General features: G+C 34.5%; 1 protein-coding gene across 1 annotated transcript in view; it reads left to right on the top strand.

Annotated features, from left to right (window-relative positions):
- Positions 1 to 20,000, top strand: part of LOC106882841 (pappalysin-1) — a 158,025-nt gene that overhangs the window by 1,463 nt on the left and 136,562 nt on the right. Inside the window, exon 1 of the mRNA XM_052969768.2 lies at positions 1 to 2,662. This exon is cut by the window's left edge and continues 1,463 nt beyond it. Within this exon, the coding sequence (XP_052825728.2) occupies positions 1 to 2,662 (2,662 nt within the window). The remainder of the gene's footprint in view (positions 2,663 to 20,000) is intronic.

Below are 20,000 nucleotides of genomic sequence, written 5' to 3'. Positions count from 1 at the left end.
TTTACTACTGAAAAGTCTACTTTTATCCCTGCAGGAACTGGTAACGTTATTATTACTACTGTTACATGTAATCCTAGTGAGACAATATCGTTTGCTGGCATTAATTTACCGAAAAAAGCGGGTCTCACCTGTACTTCTACACCGGTAACTGGTGCGACATGTCCCACTACCGATCATATTAGCGCTACTATTGTTGCTGCCGCTACCACCACCACCACCACCACCACCACCACCACCACCACCTCAACCACCACCACCACCACCACCACCACCACCACCACCACCACTACTACTGGAAAGAATGATGATGATGATGAGAATAAGATTACCAATTCTCATGCTAACGTTTCTAATATTACTGTTATCTTTCTCAAAGCAACTTCTATTAAATGGAATTGGAATTATATTGTTAAAAGTTCTTTCAAGTGCAACTACAATGTTACAAAGAGGGATACATGTTTTAAACTGTCAACTTTCTTTAATGAATTTATTGACAGGAAAGAAATTAAGGAGAGTGGAAAGTTTAAGTCCAAAATATGTTCCGATTACTGTCGTATGACGGAGAAAATATTGTCCAAAAATGAAGTTCGGACAAGAAATTCTTACCTGGCGTCCACAAAAATGTCGATTCGTAAGACACTAAATTCGGTATTGATGGAAGATGGGAAAATGAAACGAGAATCACAGTTAGATGGAGATGGATTCCTTGATAACGAGAAATATACAGCAAAGACTCACTGGAGAGGCATTAAGAATTTACTAGAAATATCTAAGAAAACTGGATTAAAAAACTCAGAGTCATCTCAATTGTATAAGTGGAAGACTGTTGACTGCTGGGGGCGAATACGTGAAACGAAACATGTAGCATTAGTAGATCGCTCAGAAAGTCATCAAGGAAACACAATAATCGTCAAAAAACTATTGCATGGATGGACCAATGATATAACTTGTAACACGACGCGAACATTCAATGAGTCGAAAAATATTACTTTTCCGTTATTGCAACAATGTTTAAAAACATGGCCGACCCAAAAGCAATTACAAAGAATGCGTGGATTACATTACATAGAATATCAAGATGTGGTTGATGATCATGTGTTGAATATAAAATACCACAAAGTATCCTCGAAGAAATATTTCGTTACAAAAACTACTCCTTTAAGAAATCCTGGTTATGGACATTGGATTGATTGTAAAGACAAAATTAAAATAATCCAATTACTTATGATAGACCGATCCATTGTTTCTTTACATGACAATCACAAGAAATTAAGAAATGACGGGAAATTGGAACACGAAAGTACTTCACATACACAGTCTGCATCAAATTCTGATGACAGGAATAATAAGCAATCACAAGCATTTCATAAAAAGTACACTCACTGGAATAAAACAAACGACATCAGAAAAGTGATAAGTTTTGGAAGTTATCTTGTGAGAGTCAAAGATTCGAATGATTATCTTGATGTTGAAACTAAAATATTTAGAAATTCAAATAACACAATTCTGAAAATCTGTTTTCAAAATAGAGAAAGTCATAAAGAAGGATTACTTGTGGAAAGTAACCAGTTTTGGACAATGTCAAATGGAAATAAAAATAATCACACTGAAAAATGGAACGATGGAAACTTGGTCCATTCTGTGGCTATTTCTTCAAAGGAAGTGAAAGTTGGTGGCACGCGTAATGTTATATGCAACAGCTGTGATAAGAGTAATGCCGGTGATGATGTACAGGAGAGACATTTTGGAAAATTTAGAGAATCAAGGGTTCCGAGAAGTGCTACTGAAAGTAAACATAGTCAAAAATATTACGGGATTTCCGAGAGAATGAAATATTTTAGATTTAAAGATATATATTTCACTGACCAAATAACTAAACAAAACTATGAAAATACTCACAGAAACAATTCTTTCAGAATAAACTCGAGAACAGAATGCAGATTTAAGGAAAACGCAACGTTTTACGACAACAGCTTGAATAAGAATTTTTATTCGCATAATGAAACTGGATTTTACCAGGGTAATGAAAATATTTTTTACAACAAATACGATCATGACATGCATAAGCCTAGACATAAGGATATGAATGACACAAGTACATACTGGATTGATTATGCACAATACAAGGAAGAAGAACGATATAACAGACTTATGAAATCATTCTTTCTGCAATACCTTCCAGATTATCATTATGAAGAGGAAGAACACAAAGAAGGCGAATTTTATAGTGAACAAGACAGCGGGGTTCCAAAATATTTTATTGAAAGACAACGACTCCAAGATTCAGAAGGAAACTATCCGCATCATAGGACACCCAAGAAAAAGAATAAACCCTGCGGGAATCATGGCCGATATCCAAAGCACACAGGAGGATTGAAAAATCTTATTCATCATCCAAAACAATATATAGAACCGATGCACTCATCCAGAGGCATACGAGTTCGGTACGCACGAGATGTCAGACAATCGTCATCTACAGCTTCACTATTTCCTGGATATGGTTTCGGAAATGCAGCGTACTTCTCTGGAAACAGACAGCTTTTGCAACTAAAGTTAAAAAAAAAATATGGAATGTCAAAATCTATGATTCCAAGGCAACAATTTACCATTGAGTTCTGGATGAAACCCGAAGGAGGGCAGCATAATCCTACCGTTATTATTGGTGAGTAAAACAACATTATATATTATTTTAGGCTTGCATATGCATATTGTCTCTTAAAATACATACATACATACATATATATAACGTGACGGGCTGCGTGTATACACCATTGAACTGGCCGAAAAGGGTCGAAATCATTTGTTGTTTAGATGAAAAGTATAAAATGACTCTTTTTTCCAGTTCTCAAAGCATTTCTTGTATTTTTATTCATATATACAAATTTATTGCTGTGAAAACTCTCAACATTTTCGATATATAATAAGTGGAAACTCGTTAAGGGGTGAGCGGAGAGCAGGAGAAATCTTCCGATAAATGATTCCCGTCAAACAGGTGCATCTGAAACCAAGGCTGTGGTTCTCAACCGGGGTCCATATGGCCCCTGAACGTCCATATTAGATTTTGGCGGGTTCACTCAACAAGATAGTAAACTGAGGATCGACAATAGTATCACCTGGGAAAATGTTGCTTTAGATGTATGTTTTGGCATGTATAGCAAGAAAAAGTTTTCTTTCACATTTTACATAGTTCAACCGACACAAGTTAATGTGTGAAAAACAAAGTAGGAATTTTAAAGGAATTTTCTGTAAAACTAGTTTTCAAACAACAAATGGTAATGGAGAGCCACCAGTATAAAATATTAATCAAAGGGGTCAATATACAAATTAAACGGTTGAGAAACCCTGCTCCAAGAGAGCGGCGCCCACCTAGGTCATTACTTCTAAACTTCCTCTTTCTGATTTCAAAAGCTAGTTTCGGTTGATCTTATTTCCTTGAACTGTATTGCATACCGCTCGGCCTCGAAGACCACAGTAATACTTGCGCTGCGGATCTATTTCGGTCTGGGTTTTTTTTCTCATACGTACAATATAGGCACTCAAGTATGAGTCCAGAGCATCTTATAGCGGAAACAGCTGTAAGCTAATGAAGTTCATTAGATGATCTTTTATTCCTTTGGCATCTCTTTTTCTTATATATATGTATATATATATATATATATATATATATATATATATATATATATATATATACAAACATACATATACATATATGTGTGTACATGTATATATATATATATATATATATATATATATATATATATATATATATATATATATATACATATATACATACATACATACATACATACATACATACATACATACATGCATGTATATATATATACATATGTATATTATATATTTATATATATTTATATATATACGTATATATATATATATATATATATATATATATATATATATATATATATATATATATATATATATATATATATATATATATATACAAACATACATATACATATATGTGTGTATTTGCGTGTATATGAATATGTGCATATATGTAAATGTATATGAATGCATTTATGAATGCGCATGCATCTATGTATTCATGTGTATGTTTATATATACGTGTGTGTGTGTGAGTGAGTGTGTGTGCGTGCGCGCACGAGTGTTTCTATGTTTGCACGTGCAGACGTAGTTGTGTAGATGTTTATATAAGTGAGCATGATTATGAAATGATTGTAGCCACGTTGTTCCGTGTAGTTTTGTTTGTATCATATTTACATTGTATACAATTTTTTATATGCATAAGTTAGTTAATTGTATTTTAGTATTTACAGAATTATATATGGAATCTATCTATCTATCTATCTATCTATCTATACATACATACATACATACATACATACCTATATATGTAAGTAGGTATACATACATATCCATAAACACATATATACACATGCATATATTTATAAAGCTGTATTCATGGAAATATACGTAAATATATACATATATACACACACACATACGCATACACGCACATATATGCATGCATTGCATAAACATTTGTAGGATGTCTCATTATGAAGAGGCACATCAAGCATTTTTATTACAAATTAAAATATGACGTATAAAATGGCTCATTGTTATGAAACAACCTGTATACTATAACTACGCTTGTGTAAGTGTGTGCATTATAATATGTATATATATATATATATATATATATATATATATATATATATATATATATATATATATATATATATATATATATATATATATATATATATATATATATATATATATATATATATATATATATATATATATATATATATATATATATATATATATATATATATATATATATATATATATATATATATATATATATATATATATATATATATATATATATATATATATATATATATATGTAAGTAGGAGGCGCAATGGCCAAGTGGTTAGGGCAGCGGACTCGCGGTCATAGAATCGCGGTTTCGATTCCCAGACTGGGCGTTGTGAGTGTTTATTGAGCGAAAACACCTAAAGCTCCACGAGGCTCTGGCAGGGGATGGTGGCGAACCCTGCTGTACTCTTCCACCACAACTTTCTCTTACTTCCTGTTTCTGTTGTGCCTGTAATTCAAAGGGTCAGCCTTGTCACACTGTGTCATGCTGAATATCCCTGAAAACTACGTTAAGGGTACACGTGTCTGTGGAGTGCTCAGCCACTTGCACGTTAATTTCACGAGCAGGCTGTTCCGTTGATCGAACCAACTGGAACCCTCGACGTCGTAAGCGACGGAGTGCCAACAAACAATATGTATGTATATACATATATATATATATATATATATATATATATATATATATATATATATATATATATATATATACATACATATTCTTATATATATATATAAATCCATGTACATATACACGCAAACAGACACAACATATTTATAGGTGAAGGTGGCTGTCTGGGGATGAAAATTGCTTCTCATCCATGTGGTCTTCTGTTCAGTCCCAGCACACGGGTCGACCTAAGATTTGTGAATGGAATTGTTTGACGTAAGCTGAAAGAAGCCCGCCATATGTGTGTGTGTATGTGGGGGGGGGGGTTTAAGTATGTGGAAGTGTCTGTCGTGTTTGTGTCTCCCGTAATTTACTGACCCATTGAGTAAGTACCTGACACTAACAAATTTACTGGGGCAAATTTGTTTCACGAAGACTTTCAGCTGTTAAACGACTTACATCAAAGATAAAATATGTATGTATGCATGCATGCATTTATGTATGTATGTATATTATATATATATATATATATATATATATATATTTAAAATAAAATATATACATATACATACATATATACATATACATACGTATATAAATATATACACACACATATATATATACACATATAAATATACATACACACACACATATATATATACAAATGCATATATATATATGTATATCTTTATTTATGTGTATATATACATACATACATGCATGTATATATATACATGCATATATGTATATACATACATACGTATATATATGTTTGTGTGTGTGTGTGTGTGCACTGATGCAAACATGCACGTATACAGTTTATATACACATACACACAAAAGCAGACAGTCTTAGATGCGTGCACGTGTGTGTGTGTGTGTGTGTGCACGTGTATGTGTGTGTGTGTATGTGTGTATGTTTTAGAGTGGTATGTATATGAAGAACAGTTGTTCGTCGGGTCTGTAATGCTGGGTGTAAGGGGTGAAACCGCTCATACACAAAACCAAACTAAAACAAACAGACTTACTAATCAATAGCAGACTGTGCAAGAAGCCCTGCATCATTTTTAAAATCGACCGACACATTCTGCCTTCCCCCTTCCTCCCGCTCACTTCCCTCATCTTTCTCTTTTTCTCTTTTTTTACATGTATGGGTGTGTATGTATGTGTGGGTGCGGTGCATGCGTGTGTGTACAAATATATATACCAATGCGCGCGCGTATGTGCGTTTGTGTGTGTGTGTGTGTGTGTCTGTGTGTGCATGCGCAGCCATGGCTTCGCAACCACGTGTTGTGTTTTAGGTTTGTACCACCATGCATCATTTTTGGCAAATGCCCTCTACTATCTCCTAAGGCAGGTGGGGTGGTGGTGGTGGTAGTGGTGGTGGTGGTGGTGGTGGCAGTGGTGGTGGTGGTGGTGGTGGTGGTAGTGGTGGTGGTGGTAGTAGTGTTGGTGGTGGTGGTGGTAATGGTGGTGGTGGTGGTAGTGGTGGTGGTGGTGGTAGCGGTGGTGGTGGGGTGGTGGGTGAATCACCGGGGCACCGACCAGTACCGGGCCGTCAATCATTTCGGTGCGGGCCAAACAGAAAGAAGAAATTTATATATTCTCTTTCTATTTTATTTGAATATCGCAGTTTGCCGGGTGGTTTATTTTGAAAAATTACCACTTCCGTGTGTGTGTATATGTGTGTGCGTTTCTTTCCCACTCTCGTCTAAGTACGGTGTGTTTTTGTCTCTTTTTTTTTTTTTCACGCACCATTAATTTAAGCCCACAAGCTAACCGTAACATTAACGAGACTCTCAATTCTCCATGTGTGAAGAAAAATTGTTTTGCATGAAATCATTTGATGATGCAAAAAAGGTGCACCCAGTACATCGGTCCGGCGTCTGAGGGGTCACCAGTGGTCGGTGACTATCTCCGTGGCCCTTCCTAAGTAAAGAAAGCCCTCAACCAGGGATTGAAGTTTCAAAAGCATTCTTCCTCGGCGTTACCAAACCCCATATTGAAGCGAATTTAATAAACAACGGTTCAGACGCTCGTTTTAAACACATATACAAACACGAACACACACACACACACGCACACACACACACACACACACAAACAAACACACACACACACACACAAAGCGCACACGCATACACACACACACATGCAGACACACATGCGCGCGCTTGTATATATTTGTACATAAGTGCGTATATATATATATATATATATATATATATATATATATGTATATATATTTCTTTTATTCTTCTACTTGTTTCAGTCATTTAACACATCAACACCAGTTGTCAAGTTGTGATGGGAAGACACACACACATACACACACACACCGGCTTTTTTCAGTTTCTGTCAGTCAAATCCACTCACAAGGCTTTGGTCGGTCCGAGGCTATAGTAGAAGGCACTTGCACAAGATTCTGCACAATGGGACTGAACCCGGACCCCTTTGGTTTGGAAACAAATTCTTACAATACAGTCACGCTTATATGTGCGTGTGTGTGTGTGTGTGTGTGTGTGTGTGTGAGCATGCGTGCGTGTGTGCATGTGAGTGCGTGCGCGTATGTGTGTATATATGTATATACTTGTAGTATGCCCCTATGTGCACGTGCGCCTGATACCTCGTAACTATGATATGTCTTGGTTCGTCTATGTTTACATTAATGCACACTCACAGACAGACATGTGCCTTGGCACATGGAAACACAGACTTCACGCACTTGTACCTACAAACGAATAAAGTATATCTATATGTCTGTGTGTGCGTTTGCGCGCGCGTGTGTGTTTGTATGTGTGTGTTTGTGTGTGTGTGTGCGTGCGTGTGTGTGTATGTGAATGCGTGTGTAAGTGCGATGGTATTAAAGCTTACATTAAAGATAAAAAGAAACTAAAATGGTTTTCTGTTGTTTACATGCAATCACGTACGTGGTCGTGCGCTCAAACCCCATTCACTCGCACGCATATACACACATATATAGTGTGTGGGTTTCTCGGTTTGTGCACGTGTTTTTTCTTTCTGTTGATGCACACGCGTTTTTAATATGTTTGTGTACGTGTAGATGCGTACATATGTGTATGTGTACATGCGTGCGTGAGGTGTCTGCAAATACATTTATTTGTTTCTCTGATTTCCTAGGTTCATAAGTTTGATATATATATATATATGTGTGTGTGTGTGTGTGTGTGTGTGTGTGTTTGTGTGTGTGTGTGTGGCGAGCATTTACACATGCATTAGGCATTTCACGCTCCGAATATAAGGTTTTTATTGAAAGAAATCGAATTCTCTTTCTCTGTTTGTCTATGTTAGTCTTTGTCTGTCTGTCTCGCTCTGTCTATCTCTTTCTTTTTTTTCTCTCTCTCTCTAGCTCTTGCTCCATCTCTCTCTCTCTCTCATGTATGTATTTAGTGAGAAAAGTATACATACATAAATACATACATACATTCATACATACATATATACAGACAGACGGACAGACAGACATACGCACATACATTATTAGATACATTGACAGCTAACTAGATAGAGATATATATAGAAAAATAACATAAACTTGCTCCGTATACATATGCATGTGCGTGTATGTGTGTGTGTGTCAAAAATAATGTGTATATAGTATATAATATTCTTTTATTCTTTTACTTGTTTCAGTCATTTGACTGCGGCCATGCTGGAGCGCCGCCTTTAGTCGAGCAAATCGACCCTAGGACTTTTCTATTGCCGAACCGCTAAATTACGGGGACGTAAACACACTAGCATCGGTTGTCAAGAGATGTTGGGGTGATAAACACACAAAAATATATACACACATTCACCACACACACACACACACACACACACACACATATATATACACACACGTCGCATTTCTTTCAGTTTCTGTCTATCAATTCCACTAACAATGCTTTGGTCGGGCCAAAATATTGTAGAAGACAAGTTGCCACGAGTAGGGAATGAACTCGAATCCATGTCAGTGGAATGCAAACCTCTTACGAAACAGCCGCCTTTGTGTCTCCTATCACAAGGCTACAGAGGTGTGCGTGTATATTTATCTATCTATCTGTCTGTCTGTCTGTCTCGTTATACATACATACATACATACATGCACACACACACACACACACACACACACACATATATATATATACACACAAACAGGCAAATGTATATTCTTTTCTACTCTAGGCACAAGGCCCGAAATTTGGGGGGAGGGGGCCAGTCGATTAGATCGACCCCAGTACGCAACTGGTACTTAATTTATCGACCCCGAAAAGATGAAAAGCAAAGTCGACCTCGGCGGAATTTGAACTCAGAACATAAAGACAGACGAAATACCGTTAAGCATTTCGCCCGGTGTACTAACGTTTCTGCTAGATATTAAAACATCAAACATGATCAGTATCTTCGGTTGCTTTTGCAGTAGTTTCAACTGAGTTACTGAGTTGCTTACTGGTTAAGTTTTCCGCAAACATCGGAACCGTTCACACAGTGTTGGAGTAAAGTTAGCCCGACTCTATTTGTGAACGCAGTAACTTCACATTGCGACTATAGACTGTCAACACCCTTCTCAGCATGCATGCAAATACCTGACGCGAAAGTGAAAAATTTTGCCCAGAGATGCTATGCAGTGAAATCGAAACCAGACACGCATGAATGCATGAAATCACAGTTATGAATGTATATGTATGTGCGCATGTATTGTATACTTGTATATGTATATTTACATTCAGCCATTTAGAGAGCTGATGCATAAACATCCAGAAATAAATACTCGGTATAAATATATATATATATATATATAAATATATATATATATAATACAAATAATAAGTGAGTATATGCATATATACGTACATGTATGTACATACCTACATCTACATGTATATATAGATGCATATCTGGGTACAGGACGTTGCAAAAAATAAAAACGTGGACAAAATGATGTGCGTGTGTATAATTTGTGTGCATGCGCGCGCGTGTAAGTATGTGAGTGTGTGTGAATTTATGCATGTCATTTCCTCTGATAAATTAAGTGGAAACATGAATGTCTCTCTGCAGGCACATATATTTTCACAGTTGAAAATGAAGTAAACGCAGTGATTACTTTTCGTTTTGATGTGCGAGACGCTATTATGAGATCGTATTCACGCTGAGCTATGCGATTAAACAGTTCACAAATTTATAACACCGACAGCCTCTGAAAAAATCGTAACTGCTTGTCTGCTAAATTAACAATATAGTTACTATAAGAATTGGGCTCTCAGTAGGAATATCGTTTTATAAAAACACATGAACCAGGACCAAATTTAAAAATTAGCCCTATTTTCCCAGGTATTAACAAACCCGTATACAGAATATCTTGGATCTTGTCTAATATTCTCATGCTACTATTTCAAATCTTCTCAGGACATATCAAAAGATCTATCGAAGTCACCAACAAACTGAGAGATCACAAGCTTTCCCAACTTAGAAAAAATAACTACCTTCTTTAACTTGGTTTAGCTTAGATGTTGTGCTTGTTTTCGTCAGATATGTGAATGACATCTTCATATTAACATCATCTCTGGAGGAGGCTGTTAAAATATAAAATATGTTCAACAACATCGACGAATCACAAAATTTGAAGAGGTACATCACAATAACCCCGCTTCCTTTGAATTCAGAATTACTGGGGATTGATTTTTCTCCACTAATTTCTCCAGAAATGTGGCATGCAGGAGTCTATATGTACACTATAATTCATCCCTGCCCATCAGAGTTAAGCTGTCCTGCATTAAAAACGAGATTCACAGGATACGCAGTAAATGTAGCGATGCAGAAAGTAAAAATACCAACACCATGCAATTAAGAAAAAAGTCCTGATGGAGAGTAGCTATTCATATTCTTTGACTAAACGCTAGGATATCACAAAACCACCTCACAAAATCCGCATAAACAAAGATAAATATTTTATGAAACATATTAACGATAAAACATCTATAATTCACTCTGAACCACGGTTATCCAACAGAGTGAAGTGACGCGAAATGATGAGTTTTACTCAAGAGAACAAAGTACCGTCTGTCTAAGATTCGAAGCCACGATCCTGTGATCGGAAGTGCAACACCCTAACAACTAGGCCACGCGCCAACACGCATTCGCACACACTCACATATACCTACACACACATACACAGACATTTACACTCATAAACGAACATATGTACACGCTCAGACACAAACTCACAAAAATACACTTATTCACATATACCTATTTAAGATTTCGCACTACGATCGTTTTAGTTTTCACTAGGTATTATGACGCGCTACTTAGGCTAAATATTTTTATATTATTGTTAGTAATATCATCTTTCAAACTTACCAAAATTATTATTACCAAACCATGAAAATAATCAATGTCCTCCTCCTCCTCCCCTCCTCCCCTCCCTCCCCTCCTCCCCTCCTCCCGTCCTCCCCTCCACCCCCTCTATTTGAAATTTGATATACTCTATCTGTTGAATATATAAGATGATTAAGACGTGTGTAGTTAAGATATTTATATACAATTTAAGTGGTATGAGTCCCATCAGTTTGCAAAGCTGCTTGATCCAGCGTCTGCAGACGATAACCCCGGATTTACTAATACAATGTTGAGGAACTGTGGTTCATGGCAACTAAGCAACTCTGTCGGCTCTGCACTAATGTGTGTATGCATGTGTGTATTTGAGTATGTGTGAATGTATGAGTGTAAGTGTTTGCGTACGCGTATGGGTGTGTAAGTATACATACATGGGGAAAGAATAAAATCTCAAAGAAAAGAGACGGAATAATTTCACGATTAAAATTATTAGCATGACTCATAGAAATTGAAAGAGTTAATTTCAGGCAAGACAATGAAAACCGAAAGAAATGTTTAAACGAGCAATTACAACGAAAACACCTATAATACCCTTCCCACATATATATATATATATGGGAGAATATACAAAAAATAACAACAGACGAGGACAGGTGGTGTAAATAACAAAAGTATATATTAGTATGACACTCGGGAATACGGAAAGTCTTTGACGTTTTGAGCTACGCTCTTCAACAGAAAGAATACGGAGACAAGGAGAAAAACACGGAGAAAAAAAATTGAATAGTGTTCAGTCAACGGTCAATCATAATAATGTATATATATATATATATATATATATATATATATATATATATATATGCATACATATATACATATATGCATACATATATACATATATGCATACGTATATACATATACGCATGTATATTTACACCTATATAAACATATACATACTACATAAACATATATATGCACATATGTACATATATGTATGTGCGTGTGTATGTATCCATCATTTATAGAAACAGATATATTCTTCAGTTCTATGTTGAAGAGATGAGGAATTATGTACATTATTTACATTATTTACATTCGACGGTTATTTGTCTTCATCTTGTTTGTTGTTAACACAATGCGTTTGTCTAGTGGTTAAGAGCGCGGGCTACTAACCCCAAGTTTCCGAGTTCGATTCCAGTCAGTGACCTGAATAATAATAATAATAATAATAATAATAATAATAATAATAATAATAATAATAATAATAATAATAATAATAATAATAATAATGATAATAATACTGATAATAATAATAATAATAATAATAATAATAATAATAATAATAATAATAATAATAATAATAATAATGATGATAACAACAAAAACATCGAAAAATACCTTAGGAATAAGAACCCAGGTTCGAAATTTCTCCAAGACACCTGATGAAAGCTGGAGGGTATATCAGCCGAAATGTTGTGTTTAACAACAAACAAGACGAGGACAAATATCCGTCAAATGTAAATAATGTTGATAATGTAGATATATTCTTATCCATATATGTACATAAATGTTCTTTTTCGGTATATACATATATATCTACATATTTATATATGCATGTGCATATGCTTGTATATATATATATATATATATATATATATATATATATATATACACTAATATGTATATATGTATGTAATATATGCAAGTATGCATGTATGTGTGTGTGTCTATATATATATATATATATATATATATATATATATATATATATATATATATCAACTTTAAATAGAGCTCAAGATTGATCCGTTGAAAATACTTTATTACAACAACAATAACAATAATAATAACAAATAAATAGACCTATGTACATTTCGATAGAACATCCAGAATGATTAATACATATCATAAAATATTATGAAATATTATAAAATATAGGGTACTCCATCTCCTCAGGGTCCCATTATTATTGCTATCATCACCATCATTATTATTAGCAATACACATAAAAAAAAAACAGAAACCATTCAATTCTAATTTTCATAGTTGACCCATGAAAATATACAAAACAGGATGAAAAAGTAATAGATGGCACACAACTTTCCATCCCTGCGTATAGATATATAAAATGTATAATTTATATGCAAGTATACACACACATATAATCAATGTGTATGCATACAAACAATCAGAAACTGCTGCTTCAGTTACGATAATATCAGTATCAGCAGTGGTGGTAAAAGCGTCAGAAGCAGCAACAGCAGCAGTAGTGGTATCAATAGTAGCAGCAGCAGGATAAACAAGTGGGTAACTGTCTTGAGAAGTTCAGTAGCCTTGCTGACGAACTATGTTGGAATTATGCCAGACAGCTCTTTACTAATTTCACATAGGAAAGCTGTAACAGATAAGGTTACTGGCCATTGAACAAACTTGGTTGTTGGACCCAGATGCGTTTGTCTAGACTCGAATGATTACCATATGTGCATCAATCACTCTAAGTTTTAGAAGGAGAGAAAAAAAAAAGACTATGGTTGTAGTGCATGGGTCGTACAGACATCAAACTTGAGTTTTCAATCACAAGTAGATGTGAGGAGGAAATATCCGAATTAAAATTTAAATGATACTATATTAGCTTTTCTTTTATTAATGATAGGAGACACAATAAGACAGTATGTAGGGTTTATTTACAATATCTAATGCGCAGAAAATAATCCCAGTAAATCATATTTTTTGGTTCTCAAGTTTTTTTCTAAATATCACCATCGCATTAACACAATCATAATTCTTCGTTCTGAGACGAACAAAAGCTCATTGTCCAAATTATAATATTTTATCAAGATCAAAGTAAATGACTGATTACACAAATAATGAACGTGTAATACTTAGAATCACAAAGTTATACACTCCTGATATACAGTAGTATATAGCTTTCTAAATAGTTGGTGAAACCCAACTATAAATGAGATTCACACACACACATACGTGTGTGTGTGTGTTATAAATGAAACTAAAGTTTAGATGAAACTTTAAAATTTAGCATTCAAACCTTAGTTTGGGTATGTCCCTAGTAGTGTGCCGGCAGAACACGTTCGCCACTTACGGCTGCCAGGCATGATCCGCAGTAAATACGGTTTCGTCGCTGGATCCTTAGGAATTCCTCGGTGCACGTTGACTATATTTTAAATACGGAAAACTGCGTGTACTGGAAGCTTCAACTATCACAACGATCGTTTTGGTATACTTCTGCACGTTTCCGTAGTGGGTGGGTAATATATATATATATATATATTTACACACATACAAACATTACATGCATATACGTATGTATGTATTTGTGTATAGAAAGAAATACATGTTTGTGTATGTGTGCGTATATATCTATACACGCACATATTTATGCACATGTGTAATATTACATATTTACAAAAATCTGACTTTTAGTTTGCCGCATGGGAAATTTTTCACCAAATTAGCTATGCCGCTAGCGGTCACATTCAGTTAACAAATTGTGCATTTTACATTTCGATACGTAGACACATTAACTATCTGCAAAAAGAATAAAATAAAACTAAATGTCAAATTACTCCCTATGGTTTCAATATGGCATTGAGAGTAAATTTGTAAGTATCTCCTTGAGGTCGTAAACCCAAATCATTTACTGGGAGTTAATCTCCCATCTCTTGCTTGTTACGAAAGTGTGCAACCATATAAATTTGCACTGATTTTGTAGTTCCCATATAGCTTTACTGAAACAGGATGGAAACAGTTCTTCATTATCACTTCCGTCTTAAAATGTGTACTAACCGATGGTGGATCATTTTTACTTGTGTACAAGCCACTAAGTAGACTTTTAGTGGCTACTGGATCTGCTAGAAAGGGCAGCCAAAAAGGGCAATCAAATTTTCCACAGACTATACTCTTATGTTTTAAGATAGGGTACGTTAGATAATGTTGGAGAAGCATCTTTTACCTGGGGTTTTCTCTGTCATTGCTAATCTGGGCGTAAACAAAACAACTTAAAAGGAGTTCTCTGAGTACATTCCTCATACAATTAGGCTTCTAGTCTGTTGCCTGACTGCTACATAAAGTACTCAAATATCTTTCAAATTACATCCGGTTATTTGAAAAGAAAAGTTTCACTAGATAATTTATTCCGCGCATGATATGCTTTTAAAATATGGAAGATAGTCATGGCTGGAATGCCTCTTTCATATGTCAGCTCAATCAAGGATGACTTGGGAACAAACAATACCTTGTGTTTACACGAACGCTTCACCCGATAGAAACAGCTGTCAAATCTCACTCCTATCCTATCCTGCTGTTTTCAAAGAAAAGAAGAAAAAAAAGGATAACGTCGACTTCAGAGACACCTTGTTGGAATGATTTTGGTAAAAAATCTGTTTAGATTACACAGCAACAATAAATTTACTACTCTCCAGCGTCTCAAGGATTACAGTAGAGGCTTGGTCCCTATGTAACAAATCAATGTTGTCTCTCTGTTGGGAAATTCGGTGGAATCATGCTGTTGCATTTAAGATTACTGAAAGATATAAGTGTGTGTGCGATGATAAGAAACACGCAGTGCTGTTGTCCACCCATGATTTACACCAGTTTCTCATTACATAAGTCGAAAACTTGTTGACAGAAAGCAACTTTGTTGCTTATCCAACAGGGCTCATTTGAGGCATATTCTATCGACTCTGGTAGATACTACTTCCGGTATAAAGTATCTTTCGGAAAGTATCTTATAACTCATTTACTCACTCATCCTCAAGTAACACAAACTTTGCTTTACATGACCATAAAATGCACATCGTATAAACCCTAAAAATATGAGAGCAGCAACTCAGAGACTACGGACAGTCTAAAACCACAATAACATACACTCAGGACATAGTGAGGTTTCGACATTTTCATTCAACCGTTGCAAAAAATCTCATTCCTTTTTCATGTATTCTGTTGTAGTACCCAACTCCTAGCTTCATGAAAATTTAGCTACACTAACTAGCAGTTTGAGATTCCCATGTCGTTTCATATTAACTGGACATAATTTACACACACACACGCACACACACACACACATACACACACACACACACACACACACACACACACACACCCAAACGCATAGACATATTTTTATATGTATATACACATTTATACATACAAACATATATACATACACACACACGTATACATATGCACATGCACAAACATATGCGTGTGTATGCATGTGCATGTATATCTACTGCTGTGTCTATCTCTCTCTCTCTCTCTCTCTCTCTCTCTCTCTCTCTCTCTATATATATATATATATATATATATATATATATATATGTATATAAAACAAATAATAAATGAGTATAAGCATATATACGTACAGGTATGTGCATACCTACGTCTACCTGTATATATAGTTGCATATCTGGGTACAGGACATTGCAAACAAAACGTAGACGAAAAACATAATAAAAACCAGAGTACAGAACACATACAGGCCACACAGTGAACATTTTCCTTCATCAACTACCCCCCATTCTAACACAGGCGTTTCGAAGAGTATATATATATATATATATATATATATATATATATATATATATATATATATATGTCTGTCTGTCTGTCTGTCTGTCTGTGTCTGTCTGTCTGTCTGTCTGTCTGTCTGTCTATCTATCTATCTATCTATTTGAAAGACAGAAACTGAAAGAAGCCCGTCACATATATGTACGTGTGCGCTCGCGAGCGTGCACGTATGTTGTGTCTGTGCGTTTCTGGGTGTGTGTGAGCTTGTGACTGTTTGCCACCACCGCTGTGCAACCGGTTTTGGTTTGTTTACGTCCTCGTGATATTTGCGGTTTGGCAAATAGAGGAAAGTAATAAAACGTTTGCCTGGTGGTTCTGAACCATTTTTTAAAACCTATGGGCCCCTTTTATCCCTATTTTATTCTACTGGATCTCCATAGCCATTCAATGTCTATATAATAAAACATTCTTGTATTAAAAGTCTTATAATGAAGTAGCTATTAGGAATTGTATAATAAAAAGAATTGAAAATATTTTGTGTATTGTAGAAAGTATAAGCAATTTATTGCACCAATTTTAACAAGAAAATCTGATGTGGACCTCCAAGGGCCATAGGGATCCCGGTTGAGAGCCCCTTATCTAAAACCCTTCAAGGTGTTATAAGATTCGCCTTCATTTATAATATTTGTGATTATTAATTTTAATCCCTGTAGGTCTTTGGTTTTCAGTCCTTAACCAAGAACTTAGAGAAGTTTATTTCATTTTTCTGTGATTCATGGAAAACAATTGATACCCGTAACAGACGACGATGCAACAGATGAATCCATATAAGAATAAACGAATACAAACATAAACAAATAATAATAATAAATAATAATAATAATTGTACGCCAATCACTATATTAAAGAAAAAAAATCAATATTTCGCTGTTTACCAATATCAATCAGTTCCTAGCCAGCCAGGCAGTCAGTCACGTCGCTCTCACTAAATAAGCCAGACAGAAATTATTACATCTATTGCATAATCATCAATTTTTGTCTCGGGTATGTCGAACTGATGCCGCTAAAGATACAAAATAAAATACCGCTCAATTTCTCTCGCTCGTTAACGCTAACTGGCTTCTTTACTCTATCTGATTTATTCTGCAGTATTATGGAGTAGTTCTCTTTTCCTTGTCTTCTTTCTCTCATATTCTCATTCTCTTATTTGTCTCCCACCACTCTCTCTCTCTCTCTGTCTCTTTCTCTCTCTCTGTCTCTTTCTCTCTCTCTGTCTCTTTCTCTCTCTCTGTCTCTTTCTCTCTCTCTTTCCTTTTCTCTCACTCACTTTGATTGCGTGTGTTAAATATCGCTGTCGCTTTCATCTACCAAATTTCTCCATCTGTTTATTTCAAGGCTGTGACGTTCTCACTCTAACATAACATAAAATTTCCTCTCCCTCTCTCCCTCTCTCTTTAACATACTTTATACGCAGCTACCCAGTTGTGCATGTGGAGGTGTGTATCAGCGTGTATGTGTGTGTGTGTGTGTGTGTGTGTGTTTATATATATATATATATATATATATATATGTATATATGTGTGTGTATATATATGTGTGTGTGTGTGTGTGTAATAGAAAGATAGCTAGACAGACAGACATATAGATAGACAGGCAGATAAATATATAGATATATAGACAGACAGATAGACAGACACATTGATATATATATATATATATATATATATATATATATATATATATATATATATATACATATATATATATATATATATATATATATATATATATATATATATATAGATAGATAGATAGATTGATAGATCGATCGATCGATAGATAGATAGATAGATAGATAGATTGATTAATAGACAGACAGACAGACAGACAGATAGATAGATAGTACTGTGAACCCAGACGCATAAACGTATATATGTCTGTGTATGTGTGTGTATATACATGTATGTATGTATGTATGTATGTATGTATGTATGTATGTATGTATGTTTATTTTTGGGTTGAAACCTAGTAGTTTGCTTTACAAAGTCTGTACACGACTATCGGCAATCAAATACTATTATATAACCAAAATAAATCGCTTTACTGATGATATATCAAAGAGATTGAAGTGCGCTACTCGTTTTAATAATATTTCAGCGACTCTTTATCAGATGGTATATATGTGCATGCGTGCGTGTAGGTAAATATATATATATATGTGTGTGTGTGTGTGTGAGTGTGTATGTATTTATGTATTTATATGTATATATATATATATATATATAATTCAATTTTTTTTCTCAATTTTTTTTCTCCGTGTTTTTCTCCTTGTCTCCGTATTCTTTCTGTTGAAGAGCGTAGCTCGAAACGTCAAAGACTTTCCGTATTCCCGAGCGTCATACTAATATATACTTTTGTTATTTACACCACCTGTCCTCGTCTGTTGTTATTATTTGTATATTCTCCCATATATATATATATATGTATATATATATATATATATATATATATATATATATATATATATATAGAGAGAGAGAGAGAGAGAGAGAGAGAGATGTATACATGTATATGGATATATATATATATATATATATGTATATATATGTATATATATGTATATATATATATATATATATATATATATATATATATATATATATATATATATATATATATATATATATATATATATATATATATATATATATATATATATATATATATATATATATACATATATATTGGGTTATCCCATAAATAATGCTGTTTTTAATTCTATTATTTTTCAAAATTAGAATAAACAAACTTTTTAAATCTAAAATACATTCTCCTTCATTTTCTACAATGCTCTTCCATGTATCTGGTAAAC

Source organism: Octopus bimaculoides, chromosome 1 (genome assembly GCF_046866305.1).
Source record: "Octopus bimaculoides isolate indiv1 chromosome 1, ASM4686630v1, whole genome shotgun sequence".
Classification (NCBI taxonomy): Eukaryota; Metazoa; Mollusca; class Cephalopoda; order Octopoda; family Octopodidae; genus Octopus; species Octopus bimaculoides.
This window is presented reverse-complemented; position numbering and strand designations above follow the sequence as displayed.